Source organism: Diabrotica undecimpunctata, chromosome 10 (assembly GCF_040954645.1).
Source record: "Diabrotica undecimpunctata isolate CICGRU chromosome 10, icDiaUnde3, whole genome shotgun sequence".
Classification (NCBI taxonomy): Eukaryota; Metazoa; Arthropoda; class Insecta; order Coleoptera; family Chrysomelidae; genus Diabrotica; species Diabrotica undecimpunctata.
In genome coordinates, this window is record NC_092812.1 from 7,857,541 (window position 1) to 7,874,664 (window position 17,124).

Here is a 17,124-nt window from a genome sequence, read left to right on the forward strand (position 1 = left end):
ATTTTTCTTTCGAAACATCCTAACATGTTTTCATTGCTGTTTGTTAAAGTCCAGGTTTCTGAACCATATGTTAAGACTGGGCGTTTTATTGTTTTGTAGAGTTTTACTTTTGTATTTCTTGATATAACTGTAGATTTAAAAAGGAGATTAAGCCCAAAATAGCATCTATTAGCCGTGCAAATTCTGCGGTTTATCTCTGCGGTAGTGTCATTTTCAGTATTGACGAGCGTTCCCAGGTATACAAATTCGTTAACTGCTTCGATGACGTCGTTTTCTATAACAAATGGGCGTAGTATTTGTGGTTGCCTACCTATTTTCATGTATTTCGTTTTATTGGTGTTTATTATTAAACCCATTTTTGTAGCCGCTTCCTTTAGTGCTACGTACGCCTCTCGTGCTGCGTTTTCCGTTCTCCCAACAATATTGATATCATCAGCATGTCGCTGACCTGAACCCTCGGGATTGAGGGAAGGCTGGTCAATCGCTCTTTCCATAGCTGTTTGGGACCTGAGAGGATAGGTTTCTCGGTCAGTGGCCATAGATACTGTCTATGGACACTAGCTAGAGGGAATAATGCCTTATTAAAACGCAATTAAAGTTTATTAAAAGAAAATAAAACAATATGCAAAGTACTATACTAAGAATCTGTAAGAAAATAATAATTATCTTCAGATTAAGAATCTGTAAGATAATTATGCAAATTAGTCTTAATCTAAGAATCTGTAATAGAATTTGATTATTTAAAACACCTAAGACTAATTTAAAAATAAAATGAAATTTCAAAAATTATGAAAATTCAATTATGAAAAAAAGTCCAAAAGTCGCAAGTATGAAGGAGTAATGACAGGACCTTGAAAATAGGTGTGGGACGTCAGGTATAGTGACTTTTGGACGAATCAATCAAAACATGTGGTAAAAGTACATAAACAAAATAGTTATAAACAAAAAAATTATCAAAACTTTTCAAAAAAAGTCGCTGAGACCTATAAAAAGTAAAAAAAATCACAAGTTATTTTTATCCTGAAAAAGTATCGAAAATATTATAAGTTATTTTATATAAATACCTGAAAAGATTATTTTTGGATCTGAATTTCTTCAGAGTCCAAAATACGAAAATAAATATGGAAAATATATTATAAGTTCAAATAATAAGTATAGAGAAAAGAAATGTTAAAAGTATTATAAGGATACAACTCTCGTTCAAACGGCTAAGTCCCGTCAAGAGACTTAGCGAACCTAAAAGAGAAAATAATTTCTTACATGAACTAAAGTCCCTGAAAGAAATACAACGTTAAATATAAAATAATAGCAATAATTCGTCTAAGTCAGTAGCGACGAATTAAATGCTGAAATAAATCAGAAATTTAACTAAGTTAAAAAGACCTGAAAAATAAAACAAAAATGGCGGCGGTTTAGTACAAACCGACAAAGTTTCGCTCTGACACTTTGTCAAAAATTCCTGTAAGAGAATAGGTAATAAGGTAAAAATAAAAGACGTTTTTTATTTGAGTCTCTAGGAACTTAATCAACCAAAGGGTCTCGACTTGCCAAGGAGGCTGGATCTGCGGACATATCCTGACCAGATCTAGCTTGTTGGCCATCGTACACCTGTATTTATTCATGAAAATCTAGGTCAAGTTCCAACCGTCATTAACGGTCTTTTTGACCGTTTTTTGATTGGACTTGCACGATAGCCAATGCTCAATTTCGGAAATTACCATTGGCTGCAATTTCGTTGCATTTTGACCAATGACAATTCCGAAGTCGAGCAACAAATTTGGGAATTACGATTGGCTGCAATTACTGTTGCCATTTGACCAATCGCGAATTCCGAAATTTGCCATTGGCGACAAGCATATGTTAGGATTTGCACAGATTTGTTATATATTGAACCGGTAGTTGTGATTTGTGACGTACGTATTACTTTTTCCAGAGCTAGATTGAATAGTATACAGGAGAGTGGGTCTCCCTGACGTAGCCCGTTATTTGTTTTAAAAGGTTCAGAGAGTTCCCCCTGAATTCGTACTCTACATTCAACTTTTTCAAGGGTTAGTTTGGTTAGACTTGCCAACTGATTTGGTACTCCTAGGTCTATCATCGCCTTAAACAATTCTCTAATATTTACAGAGTCGTAGGCTGCCTTGTAGTCTATAAATATGTGGTGCGTGTCTACACCATGTTCCAGTGTTTTCTCTAGAATTTGTCTCAGGGTTGAAATCTGATGAATTGTTGACTTACCACCTCTGAAACCAGCCTGGTATTGTCCTATTATTCGCTCTGCATATGGTGCCAAACGATGGCATAGTATATTGGAAAATATTTTATACGCTGCATTTAGGAGCGTAATTCCTCGATGGTTAGAGCATTCAAAGATATCTCCCTTTTTGTGTATGGTGCAAAGTATTCCAATATTCCAATCACTGGGAAGGGACTTCTGTATCCATATTTCTTTTATAAGCTGCTGTAGCACTATTATGATATCGTGGCCACCTTCTTTATATAATTCCGCTGGGAGATTATCTATTCCAGGTGATTTGTTTCTGGCTAGTTTGTTTACAGCGTCTTTAACTTCCAGGATCGTTGGTGGATCCTCCTACCCTCTCGTCTGCTCCGCTTACCTCACAGCTTTCGTGTTCCGGGTTTTCTGCTTCTTCCTCTATATTAAGTATCTGGTTAAAATATTCCGTCCATCAGTTTAGTACGTCTGTTCTTGTTGTTAATAGATCGCCATTCAAGCTTCTACATTGATTTGTGTTCTTGGCCTTGAATTATTTTCTGTTGATGTTAACGTTCTTATAGAATGTTCTGAATTCTTTCTCTCTGTTGAGGTTTTCTATATATTGAAGTTCCTTTTTTAGGTGGTTTCGTTTCTTCATTCTGTGTATTTTCTTTTCTTCTCTTCTCTTTGTCTGGTAATTCTCTATACTTGTTCTAGTTCGGTGGGTAAGCATTTTTGCATAGGCTTCATTTTTTTCTGTGTTGCGTCTTTGCATTCATCGTCAAACCAGTGATTTTTTCGGGTACAAGTTTCTGTTCCTATTTCATCTTGTGCTGCTGACTCAATATCTTCCTTTATCCTGTTCCAGTAGGAGTCTATATCTCTCTGGTCTTCTTCTTCTATTGATGTTGCAAGGCTCGGGAATATTCGGTGCTGATATGCGGTAACTTCTTATTGAATTCGCGTGGTCGAATATACTGGATTCTAGCGGTCATTTTACTATAACTCGCGTATCGTGATTATTGATACAAAGTACATCTTGAAGTGATTTCAGCAAAAAAATATACTCCCATGGAAAATATCCATTATGGTGTGCTTTTCGACAGATTCCTCCTGAACTATTACGTATTTGCAGTGAATAAATGAAAAAATCAAAATGAAACTTAAAGTTATTTTATTTATCTTTGAGACTGCCCACCTTCACTAGTAAGTGGCGTGACAGTAATATAACTCCGGAATTTAAAAACTGACAGAGACAATATCAAAAGTTGTTAAATAGGTCTGTTGTAATATTATCTACCATCCCTAAACTTTTTGAACTAATTCTAAACAAATATTTCACTTGGTATTGCAGAAATCTCTTGATTAATGAGCAACATGGATTTAGGCAGGGTAAATCTACGTCTACAAATCTTGTTTTGTATCATGACTAAAGGGCTTCTGCTGAAGCAAGTCTACCCGTTTATGAGCAGCTAGATAAAGTATTTTTTTATGTACTGGTCTTTTTCAGTCCATCATCGATGAGTTGGGGCGTTATTAAGAAGAAATATATTTTCCATATACATTCACACCGCCTCTTTGTATTTTCCTCTCCCATCTTTCTAAAAGGTATATTTCTGATTTATTAAAGCACCCATGTTTCGCATGTGAACTGTTGGCCTGATAACTGTTTGGTAAATTCAAGTTTTTTTTGTAAATTCAGATTTCATAAATAAGCGTAATGCTCCATATTTTTTGTTTCCTTATGCTATTCTTGCCTTTATCTCCCGTTCCTCATGTCGCTTTTCATCTAATTTTACACCCAGATAAGTAAATTCTGAAACTCTTCTTTCTCCTTCTACTTCCAATGTCAAATTATCTTCTTTTTCTTTATCTGTTTATCCCAGTGTCATGTATTTTGTCTTTTCCTTATTTATTATAACCCCAATTTTTTTGCCTCTTATGATATTGTTCATTTCTTTTTATTTATTTTTTTACTTGTCGTTATTAGTGTTAAATCTTCTGCGAATGCTATACACTGATGGCCATTTTTAAATATTGTTTCCTGCCTATTTATTTTGCTGTTTCTGATTATTCCTTCCAGTATCAGATTAAACAGTCGTTGATAGTGGGTCACCTTGTCGCAATCCTTTCTTTATTTCAAAAGTATTTGATCTATGACCGTTCTGTGCTGTTTCGTTTGTTGTGTTTTTCATGGTCATTTTTATCATCCTGAAGATTTTACTTGGTAGGCCCATCTCTGTTTCGTACATCTGGTGTCTATTTATCATATCGTAGGCCTGCTTAAAGTCGATATGAACAGAACATATGCTTACACTACTCTTTTATGTTCGTAGCACCTAGTCTGGATTTGTTTTAGCGCAAATATTTGGTCTTCTTCTGCTTGTAGTTCCTTCTCCTATCGGAGGTTGGCTATCATCACAGCTATCCTTACCTTATTGGCGGCTGCTCTAAAAAGATCTACTGAGCTGTAACTATACCACTCTCTTAGGTTTCTCAACCAGGAAATTCTTCGTCTTCCTATGGATTTTTTACCCTTGATTTTACCTTGCATTATGAGCCTTAATATCTCATATTTCGCACCTCTGGTAATGTGTTCTAAATATTCCAGCTTTCTTTGATTGATTGATTGATCCCCAGACGATTGGTCTTAAGGGGACATTGGGCTTATGTATTTTGGCAGGCCGTATATTCTTGGAATTCGGGAATAATTTTTCTCTGGATGTAAGAAGTTTTTTTAACTTCTGGAGGTAAAGTAGACTTATTTATAATGGATTTGGTCGTTTTTTTGCTAGATAGGTGGTGGGGACGCGTTTGTATTCTGTGGAATTGAGAAGTTCGAACATTTTGTCGAATTAATTAGAAGAGTTGAGAATGACGGTGGCATTACCTTTGTCGGCCGGAAGGATGACAATGTCAGGTTTGTTATAAAGTTCTTTGAGGGCACGTCTTTCTGAAAGACTGATATTTGACGGTGGGGGTTTGGAGGTACGGAGACTTCTGGCGACATATTATCTGGCACTGTGGCTTGGTCGGAAGGAAGATGAGAAATAGCTTCTTTAGTTTGACAAATAAATATAAATAAAAACTATTATGCTTATGTTTCGTTGGTCCACTTTTAACCTGATTGTACACATTCTATCTGATATCGGCTTGAAGTCAAATCACTCTGCTTTTCTATATTTTCTGTATCATAAAACCTGTTCCTAAAAATCTGTCTTCCCCATTACTTTTAAAAAATGTATCCCCTATTTCTACCATTTCTGTATCTTATTGTTTTGTTTCTTGTAAACCTATTATGTCTATTGCATATTTTTTTATTTCTCTAATTAATTCTTTAAGTTTTCTCGCTTCATACATTCCATGTACCTGAGTTAGTTTTAATTTTCTTTTTGACTTTACCAAATCATCGCTTTGTCCATTGCCTGTGATAATTTCGTTTCATTGACCTCTGTTAATCGTTTTGATTTGTGCTTTGGTTTTGTGTTTTTTTAACTTCTGGTCTTTATTCCATATCCATACTTCATCTTTTATTTTTTGAATCCTACCTTGACATTTTTTCCTTCCGATTTAACTTATTTGGTCTTCATTCAGATTTTTCTATATCACGTTCAGTTTTGTCACGTTAATTAATGTCATGTCATTAATATATATTTGTTTTCCCTTAATTTCTATTAGTTTACTTTCGTGTTTCATTATTGTCTCTTTTCCGTAGCGTTTAGGAGCTCAATTAAGCAGACTACTTCCAATTTACCATAGGCCTTTAATTAAGAAATCTTTTACATTTTCTTTCATTACATTTTGGTCTTCTGTATCTATTTCTACTCCCTGTTGTAGTATATTATTTCGTATTTTGCCCTTTTCTATTCTATCTATTTTCTTTTTTAAATCTTCCATTTTTTGTTTGGTCTCTTTGTTTTCCTGTTTCAACTTTTCATTTTCTTGTCTGAGTTCCTTTATTTCAGTTTTACTCGCTTTGTTCTTCTCGCAGTTCCCTTATTTCGGTTGTTAGCATATTTAAACTCTCCAGTATTTTTTCCAGTTGTCTATTATTTCCGGGTGATCTATGTATTTTGTTTATTTCTGCTACATTTCCCGTCCTGCGAATCACTTCCTCTTTTCCTTGTGTTATCTTCCGTGATAAGATATAATATCACCAAATAATCGCTGTCCATTTTGTCATGGCAGCATTAAATGGGCACCTCCGTTTCAACCACTCGAAGGTAACTTCACTTATCCACGTACCAAAATTGTTCTTTTTTATTTTCGGGATGTTTTTTTTTAATCTGACAATACCGCCTAGAATTCGGGCAGCATTCCGCTAAGCGTTTACTAGCTTATCTGATAACCTTTTTGCCCCTGTCCAATGTTTCATATCACTCACTTGTACTGTTTATAGTTTAAATTAAATTATAGGAGAAAATTAAATACCATGTTTACTATTACCCTGTTACATATTAGCAGAATAAAAAATTGAAAAAATTTATAGCGGCTTGTGTCTAGCAATGAAAACCCTTACTGCATTTTTATGAAAATGAAGTTTCGGTATTTTAATAAAAAAACATGATGAAAAATATTCTTCTGTTATCTAGATTACTCTATCTCATAATGTTTCACAGTTATATTCAAGAGTAGACAGGCCTACGTCACTCCCTACTTCAGATAAAACCGTTGTAGATAAGCCATTGTGATTGTTGTCGTGTATACATTATGTAATTTATTTTAATTAAAATGTCTATATTTGATTTTAGAAAATGTTTTCGTGCACCATATTACTACTTAGATAATGTACAACGTACTGCTGCATCACTTGATTGGAATGTCATCCCTGAACCTGTAAACGATTCCCCTGGTCGACCTATCCCGGTTACTCTTTTTGCTCGACATGTACAAGAACTTCATGCCGACGGTGACATCGGATTCAGCAAAGAATACGACACTATTCAAAACGAAACTAATAACGATGATAACCCATCTGAACAATCTCAACATCCAGATAACAAACCAAAAAATAGATATCTTAACATCATTGCATGTAAGTATATTTTTTTAACTCTTGTCAGTTATATATCAATAAAGATATAAGAATTTAGCAAAGTCAAATTGCTCGTATGTCAAAGCAATTTTCCCCATTAAAATTAACTGAAATGTCATTAATCCATTTCAGTCTCCAAAAAAACACGTTAGTTGTTTTTCTTAAGTGTTTTTAAATTAGAAAAATGTAATTAAAAGAAGAAACATTTATTTATAAGTAACAAAAAATACATACATACATGTTCTCTAAAAACATAAGAAGAAGTGAAGTGTTTACGGGAGCGCCTAATTTTCGTCAGTGGTCTTGTTTTTTGGTGGTGGTGTTTTTTCGTCACACTTTGCTCATTTTCATCTGCAGATCGTTAAAAAACTGTCCAGGGAGGTTTGTTTCTTCCTCCCTTTCAGAATATTGCGGAAATATGTTAGGCAAGTTTCGTTGAACAACACCAATGCACGACCAGTTGTAACTTTTTCGGGGTGATTTTTACCCACGAACTCTGCAACTTTCTCCCACATTCCCAGGATCTCCTTTATATCTCTTGTAGAGACAACATCTTCCAATTCTGGCTCCTCTTCAAAACTAATTTTTCGTTGAACCACCGTCGTCATCATCATCATCATCTTTGACTCGACAATCCTCTGTGGATCTTGGCCTGCTCTAAGATTCGTCGCCATTCCGTTCGGTTTCTGGCAACATGTTGCCATCTTCTGATTTTTAATATCCGTAAGTCGGTTTCAACTCCATCTAACCACCTAATTCGCGGTCGGCCTTTACTTCTTCCTACAGGTGTTCCTGTGGTTAGCTTTTTAGAATCGTATTTTCTGGCATTCGTATTATGTGTCCAGCCCATCTAAGTCGCTGTGTTTTAATGAACGTTATGACATCTGGCTCATCAAAGAGCTGATACAATTCAAAATTATATCTTCTGCGCCACTGCCCTTGGTCGTTTATAGCTCCAAATATTGGTTGAACCACCGTATGCTGCTGCAAATGTAGTTCGTCTAACTCCTCGGTTGTCAGCTCCTGAGACTGTTCCTCGACAAGTTCGTTCACATCTCTTTCATCCACCTCCAGACCCATGGATTTTCCAAGAGAAACAATCTCATCTACCACTGACACTTCGGGTTCCAGTCCTTCGCAGGCTCTTTCATCTACAGCCTCAGGCCACAGCTTCTTTCATGCAGAGGTTAAGGTCCTTGTTGTAACACCTAGCCAGGTCTGCTCAAATTCTTAGGCATATTACTATGTTAAATTGATCCTTCCAGAACTCTCGAAGGGTAAGGTTTGTGTTCTCCGTCACCTCAAAGCAGCGCCGAAAAATGTGCTTGCTATACAACTCCTGAGGACAAGAAGGATTTGCATGGGTAGGTTGTTTTGCAGTAGATATTTTTTAACAGAAGGGGCAAATACCAAGTTTATCCACTCCACAAAAAATTTCCTGGTGGCCCACGCCTTTAGATTTGCCCTCCACATAACTGGCAGTTTTTCTTTTAAAATCTTATGTGACTTAAAGGCCCTGGGATTTTCTGAATGGTACACTAGAAGAGGTTTGATTTTACAGTCTTCACTCTCATTGGCGCAAAGTAGTAGAGTTTATCTATCTTTCATAGGTTTGTGACCTGGCATCGTCTTCTCCTCTGCCGTAATGTAAGTGCTATTCTTCTCTATATCTTTTTCCAGAAAAGACCTGTCTCGTCACAGTTGAAGACTTGCTGGTGGATGTATCCTTTGGCTTCTATCAGTTCGGGAAACGTTTGGATGTAAACCTCAGCTGCTTTCACATCCGAACTTGCTGCCTCACCATGCCTGACGACGGAGTGAATGCCGGTGCTCTTTCTAAAGTTGTAAAACCAGCCCCGACTGGCTTTAAACGAGTCTTACGATTCATCATTTGTGGAAGTGTGTGGGATCTGCTTAAGTAAATCTTCGTAAATCGCTCGTGCCTTCTCACATAATGATGCTTTGTGTTAAGGTTCCTCCTTGAAGCTGCTTCTCTGTCACCCACACCATTAGTAGTTTCTCCATCTTGTCATGGAGAGAAGTCCGGAGCTTAGAAATTATTGTAACGCCCTTAGCTGGCATTATACCATTCATAACCTTCCGTTTAAGTACAGTACATATCATTGATGTGGTACGCCTGTACATCCTCGCCAACTCAGTTACTCGTACACCTTGCTCATGTTTTTCAATAATTTCACGTTTTAGTTCAATACACATCATCTTCTTCTTCGAACCCATGTTTGTAAAAATAAATGTTATATTGTAATGTACAAAAAGCACAAAACGCGAACCCAACGTATCAATAATACTTCGAAAATGAGGGAAACAAGCAAAGCAGACAGACTGAGGTCTATTGTAAAAATTTACACAGTGTAAATTACACCGACATCGAGAGTGTAATATGGTTAGTATTAGAATCCGAATTTTTGGTAAAGATCTATTACCAGTAAAACTACCTTTTATTTACAAAGCAAATTAGAGGTAGTCAAATAAGAGGTATGAATTTGAATAAAAACCGATTCCTCGTATCTCAAATCTTGCTCTCATCTCAAAGCAAAATATCGCTCGCTCCGCGCTCGTATCTTAAAACACTCGTATATTAGGGAGCTCGTATATCGAGGTACCACTGTATGTAAAATACCCAAACATAAGCAAGAAGGAAAAAGAAGCAAGGATTTATTTAATGTAAAGCAAATTGCATCAATAGGAGTTGGATCAAATGACATCCTTAGAGAAGTATGGATAGTGCATGAAGGAAGTATAGATAGCAGCAGATTTGTTATGAATTATCAGAGTGTGACAAACGCAAGATGATTGGAAAAGTAGCTTTTCATTATCTGTCTACAAAAACGAAGGGGATGTTCACCAAAGTAGAAATTATATTAAAAATTGTTAGGACAGGTATGTGAGAGACTGATAAATTTTATGTGTGGGTGAGGTTGTATCAGGACTCAGTGTTAAGCGTCTAGGGTTGGTATAAGAACATAAGAAAGTTTAGCTCTAGGAGTGGACTGACAAAAAGAATAAAATTCAAAATCAATACATTAGGGGAACTCTAGGTGTCCTATCGGCCGATGTCAAAAAGAGACACATTTAAAGGTGAAATGGAATCACCGAATTAGAAAACTTGCCCGGTATCAAGATCAACATTCTAAAGGGCAGGAAGGCCAAAAAAGATATGGTAAAACATATCTGTGAAGGGGATAAGCCTAGATAAAAACAAATAAAAACATATAATAAGGAAACACGACTGTGTTATGACTAAAGGTAAAGAGCATAATGATTTTGAATTATGTATATCGTCTATTTCATTGAAATTTAATTGATGGAGACGTCCCTCCGATATTATAGATATCAGGTTTCCTTACGTGGTCGGATTATTTTGTTACGTCCATGATATATCAAAAGCCAGTTTATTAAATTTCGTTGATCGTTTTTCTAATATTCGTTTTACACTGATGCTATACTTCTTTTTCTTTTTCGATTAAAAAATGACAATTCATAGGTTTTTACGGTAATCACAAAAGATAAATATTTAGATAATCACAAAAATACTATAACGAAAATTAAACTTACGGTTCGAATTATTTGCACAGATTTATTTAAACACAAATGTTATGTTTTTAAAACTATTCCAATAACTAACCTTTACACAAAATTAACCGGTCATTTTATGGTGACTTTTAAATTTCTTCTTGTAAGTTCTATTCGTTTCTCCGAATCTGCTTTTTACTGTTCCAAATTATTCCAAACATATCGCATGCATTCTACACTATGCTGGGTCACGAAGAAGTTCAGCTCAGGGCTTATAACACTGCCCCTTTCTTACCTCTGACCGTTCCGATCAGAAATTCCAGGTATCTTTTCTCGGTGGCGAAGGCGACAGGTCTTTCTGACCACAAGCCAAGAAAAAACTAACAATCCACTGTAGAGCAGTATCCCTTTGCATTAAAGGGTACACACATTTGGTAATTTGTACGTCAGTCTCTCGAAAAATGACTTGAAAAGTTTCTGAAGATTTTCCAATCTAGGCTTTCAAATGCATATCTTTGATAAAGCTAATTTTCTTATGTTGTGGTAGCACACAATTTGTCTCAAAGCGTATAATGTGCGCCATATGTTCTCGTAGGTTACTCTTCTGGTAGAGGAGCTCTTGGTCACAAACCGGTCATGTTCTAAACGCAGTACTTTACCCACTTTAGGCTGCTGATTTTTCAACTCATGCAATCGTCTGAACATTTTGTTAGACACCTTGGAGATTCCCTTGTTTATGTTAAGGACTTAAGTGACACAATGAGCTATGGAGACATGTCTTGCTAGACATATCTTGTTGTACTTCTATCGTCACACCGAATCTGGTCTTTTTTCTATCTGAATAATTTGATATGAAGTCGTTAAAACTTGGTCGGCAACTAACCGTGTTTTCAGGCTGCATGATCAATTTGAAGAAACTTTCGACCATATAAGTATTTATGAAAATATTTACAAGCCTTCTCAACTAGAAGTTGTCATCTGGTAATGCCGTATGTCTTTCTGATTTTGATAAGATTTTTCTGAAATAAGCGATGACTTTTTCTTGTCCGTCTTAAATCTGAGAAAGAATAATTCCTATCTCAGTTTTGCTAACATCCGTATCCAAAACAAATGTTCCTTCTTGTCTCGAGTAGCTTAGTGAACTAGGTGAACTCAAAGAAACTCTTTGAATGATAAACGTTTGATTGACATTCATCATTCGATATATATTATCTGTCCTCTTCGATGGCGTTTGTTAATAACTTAATCATTCTTTGTATTAATTCTAAACTGAGATGATTATTGCAATAAAATGTCTTCATTTTCATAAAAGTAATTTTAGTCATTGCTGTTCTGTGTTTTATTTATCTGAATGTAGTTGGTCCGTTATATTTACTTTACTTAATCAGTAGACCCATTTGTACCTTTCGGTATTGGGCCGTTTAAAATACAATTCATTACATTATACTATTTGACAGTCTTCTGAGGTGTCCTAGCTCTTAACGAACTTTCTCCATTCCTTCCTATTGGATGCCATCTGTGTTGCTTCCTGCCAAGTCTTACCCTTACTCTGTAGTATCTGCGAGATGTCACTGTTCCATTCTTTAATGGGCCTTCCTCTTCTGTTCTTCCCTATTGGTTTGGCGTCCCACACTCTTTTAACTTGTCTATTATTGTCCATCCGGGTTAGATGTCCGAACCATGGTCCGTTATAGCAGTTCCCAAATATGTAATTTTGTGAACTTTTTCAACGACTCCATGTAATTGAAGCTCTGTGTCTGAATGTGGGTTACGACTAAAGACTAAAAATTTGGTTTTGTATGAGTTTATTGTCCATATTCTGAGTATTTTCTACGCCATTACTTACACCATTACTGATACAATATGGCCTAAATATCTAACTTCTCCACGAAACATGTGACACTTCTTTGAACTCAGTTTTAAATTAGTAATCTTTGGAACACTTCCCTTAGATTCTTGGAATGATCTTCCCAACACAATTATCATCAGTTGGCGCTACAGCCCTTCGTGAGCCTTGGCCTGCTTCAAAACATTCTTCCATCCTTCCCTATCGAGTGTCTGTCTTCTCCAGCCCCTCACTCCAATCTCCCTCAGATCTTCCTGTACATCGTCCAGATATCTGAGTTTAGGTCGCCCCCTTCTTCTTCTTCCGACCGGCCTGTTTAGCATAGTTATTTTAGTGGGATGACTCTCATCCATCCGCATAACGTGGCCCACCCACCTTAGGCGGTTTATTTTGATGGTCTTCACAATATCTGCATCACCAAAAAGTCTATAGAGTTCAAAGTTATATCGCCTTCTCCACAGACCCTGTTCGTTTACTCCGCCATATATGGTCCTCAATACTTTTCTTTCAAAGACTCGCAGTAACTCTTCATCTCGGGTCGTCATTGCCCATGTTTCCGATCCGTATGTGAGCACTGGGCGTATTATTGTTTTATAAAGTTTACACTTTGTTGCTATTGACATACTTCTCGCTCTTAGTTGAGAGCCCAGGCCAAAATAACAGCGGTTAGCCACGCATATTCTTTTTTTTATCTCGTTGGATGTGTTATTTTTGTAGTCTACCAGTGATCCTAAGTAGCAGAATTCTTCTACCATTTCTATCGTTTCGTGTTGCACCTCTAAGTTATTTTGTTGAATTCTTGATATGGCCGGCATATATTTAGTTTTCTGGGTGTTAATCAGAAGTCCGATGTTTTCTGCGGCATTTTTGATACGTGTGAAAGCCTCCACTGCTTCATTTTGGGTTCTTCCAATTATGACGATATCATCAGCGTATGCCATTATTTGTATACTAGGGGTATATATCGTACCTTTTAAGTTTATTTCCGAATCTCTCATAACTTTTTCTAACGCTAGGTTGAACAGCGTGCATGATAGCGCATCTCCCTGGCGCAGTCCTCTGTTGGTTTTAAATGGTTTTGAAACATCCCCTTGTACGCGCACTTTACATTCGACTTTCATCATTGTCATTTTAATTAATTCTACCAATCCTTTTGGTATTCCTAATTCGATCATCGCCGAATATAATTGGGGCCTGTCAATAGTATCGTACGCTGCCTTAAAGTCTACGAAGATGTAATGGCAGTCTATGTCGTACTCCGTCGTTTTTTCTAATATTTGTCTGATGGATGATATGTAATCAATGGTAGATTTATTTTTCAAGAAGCCTCTTTGGTAGGATCCTATTATATTGTCAGTATACCGTGCCAGTCGTTCGTTAAGTATCAGGGACACAATTTTATATGCTGTATTAAGAAGGGAAATCCCTCTATTGGAACATTCAAGAACGTTTCCTTTTTTGTGTATGGGACATATAATTCCAGTATTCCAATCTTCTGGTAACGCGCGTTCTTGCCATACCTGTATTAGTAGTTTGTGAAGGAGGGTTACAAATGTTTGACCGCCACATTTAAATATTTCTGCGGGTAGGTTGTCTGCTCCGGGTGACTTGTTTCTGGCTAGAGACTGAATTGCTTTGTTTATTTCTTCCAAAGTTGGTAGTTCAGTATCCTCCTGTTCTATTTCTATATCATATCTACCTTCAGCTCTACTTTCTCCATTAAGTAGCGTACTAAAATGTTCCTGCCATCTTTCTAGTACTTCCACTCTCTCGTTTAAAAGAATTCCGTTAATTCCTTTCCTGTTTGTGAATTCCTTTATTGATTTGTTGCCGCTTTTTCTGTTTGTGTTTTTGTTTTTCCTCTCGTCTCTTTACTCGATATTCTTCAACATTGCTCCTAGTCCTTCTGTTGATCATTTTCAGATACGCGTCGTTTTTCTCTTTCGTTACTCGTTGGCATTCCTCATCAAACCAGTTGTTTCGCTGTCCCTTGGGTACTTCACCCAGCACTTCCTCTGCGGTCTCTTTGAGCGTGGTTTTCATAAACTCCCAATTTGTGTTAAGTTCAGTGGGATATACCTCACTTCTGGGATGTTCTGATATTTTACGATCTAAGCATATTTGGAAGTTTCTTTCGACTTCAGTACACTTTAATTTATCAACATTATATTTGATTATTTTTGGTTTAGTTTTATCGTTCCTGGCGTTTATCGTCCCAACACAATTACGTCATCCAAATTAACCAATGTCTGCCATGTCAGTCCTCTTAAAACTGTATCCAATAATCTCTAAAGTGTAGAGGGAGCATTACATAGACCAAAAGCAATAAATTGTCTAAGACCTGATTCTATCGATACCACGGTTTTTCGTGGATCAGCTGGCTCCATTCCTACTTGCCAGTATCTACTTTGTAGGCCGAGTAGAGTAGGGAGAACCAACGGGATCAGGAGAGAGTATCCAATGTCTGAGACAAGATTTAATTATCTCTTTTGTTACCGCATTGAGCTGGCGGTATTCAATATAAAAACGTGTGGAACCATCTTTACTAGGAATACAGGTGAGGTCAACAGACTATTAGATGGTTCAATGGCCTCTTGGTTGCTCATATCTCTAATAATTTTTTCAGCTTCCTCTCGTTTCTCAAACGAAAGTCTTGTGCCTTATTTTATTTGTAACTTTTTTTAGAAACTATATTTATTTTTATTCCAAAATTCACTCACAAGATATGATAGGTTGCCTGTTATCGACAGTGGTTGTTAATAATATGTCATTACGTCCATCTCAAATGCTGTCATCTACATGGTATTGAATTAGAGTGTAAAAGTGTTGTTTTGCAGTAATAATCTTGTGACTGGTTTTTGTGTAATCTCTGGTAGATTACTACCTCTGTAGTTTGATGGTAATTGCCTTTCGTTTTGTTTAACAATAAAAATGTAATACCTGTTTTCCATTTCTTTGGTATTTTATATTGTATTAGCTTTGGAACTCGTAAGTAAAACGATTTCTTTTTAGTTATAAATTTGGTAGGGTTCCATTGTTTGGTAAAGACGACTAAAGCCTAATTGTAACACTAGCGCGTTTATGAGAATTTCGGTCGATTACACTCTCTGTTGCTTACGTCATCACTCACAAGATTGCACGAGCAGACATTGATCGCAACCATTTTATATTCAAATCGATATTGTGAAGCGTTTGCATGTGATCCGTGTGGAAATCTAACACTGGTGTATGAGTTTGTTGTTGCATGGTTATCCTACATAATAATAAAGTAGTTGATGTAGTAAACCTTTTATTATGTTTATACTAAAACAATATTTTTTAGACGATCACTCCCGTGTTAATTTGCTGACAATTAAAGGAGAAAAAGTTTCCACTTATATTAATGCCAACTACATTGACGGTTTTCTAGTTGCCAGAGCTTACATCGGAACTCAAGGTCCGTTGCCGTCAACATTTGACTGCTTTTGGAGAATGGTATGGGAACAGAGAGTTACCATAATTGTGATGATTACCAACTTAGTTGAAAGAGGAAGAGTAAGTAGATTTTTTTATTATACCTAGACATATTTAAGATGTTTATTAAATTATAAAAATTTTGTTTTTTTTTTCTCTAAATAAATTGACCTATAGAAATATACAGAAATATAGAGAAAAATACAGAAATATATAGAAATATACAGAATGAGCATTTTATAATAAAATATAATTTATACATTCGCGAAAATTGATTTAGTTAACTTTATGATTTTATAAAAATATCCCTAGACCATCTTACAGTTTTATCATATTCTTATCAGGTCATTGTTCTATTGATTTATCTTGTTTTGGTATTTCCAGAGAAAGTGTGATATGTACTGGCCAAAGGAAGGTACTGAAACCTATGGAATAATTCAAGTAAAATTGGTTAAGGAAGATATTATGGCTACATACACTGTTAGAACTCTTGCAATTCGCCACATGAAAGTAAATGTAAGTAGATCTCTGTTCACATTTCAATTAAGTTTATTTTCTTGATGTGTTATTTGTCGGATTGCATGTACTAACCTGGCTGTTTTAACCAATTATATCAACATAATCTAAGGGACGTCTATATTAATAGGTTTAAATCAATGTTAGCAGCAAATACAAAAATAACTTGATGTTTTTAATCTTTTTTGCTGTTTTGTCGATCATTGTGTCAACTTGGACGGTAATGCTGATAAGAATGGCTATAAAAAATTTAACAAAACTTCAATATGCGTTTTTTGTCTATAATATTATAAAAAGTAATAACGTAATAAGTAATACTTGATTTTTGATGTGTCTATGTGGATTTTTATGTATTTTTTGCAATTGCCAATAATGAAAAGATATCATTTAAATCGTGAAACGCAATGGTGTGCTATCGGGATGCTTCAAGCTGGCAGAAGTCAAACTAACGTTGCTGAGGTCCTATCCATGAACAGAAGTGTCATTAGTCGTTTGTGGTTAAGGTGTCAAGAAATTGTTGAA

At 35.9% G+C, this 17,124-nt stretch overlaps 1 protein-coding gene across 3 annotated transcripts in view; it reads left to right on the plus strand.

Moving 5' to 3' along the window:
• The window catches only part of Ptp99A (Protein tyrosine phosphatase 99A), a 644,333-nt gene that overhangs the window by 555,589 nt on the left and 71,620 nt on the right, over positions 1–17,124 (plus strand). For 2 of the 3 annotated variants that reach the window (XM_072546067.1, XM_072546069.1), the window contains 3 exons: positions 6,970–7,253; positions 15,956–16,167; positions 16,471–16,602. In XM_072546067.1, the coding sequence (XP_072402168.1) occupies positions 6,970–7,253; positions 15,956–16,167; positions 16,471–16,602 (628 nt within the window). The remainder of the gene's footprint in view (positions 1–6,969; positions 7,254–15,955; positions 16,168–16,470; positions 16,603–17,124) is intronic. The other variant, XM_072546068.1, reaches the window with a different exon arrangement.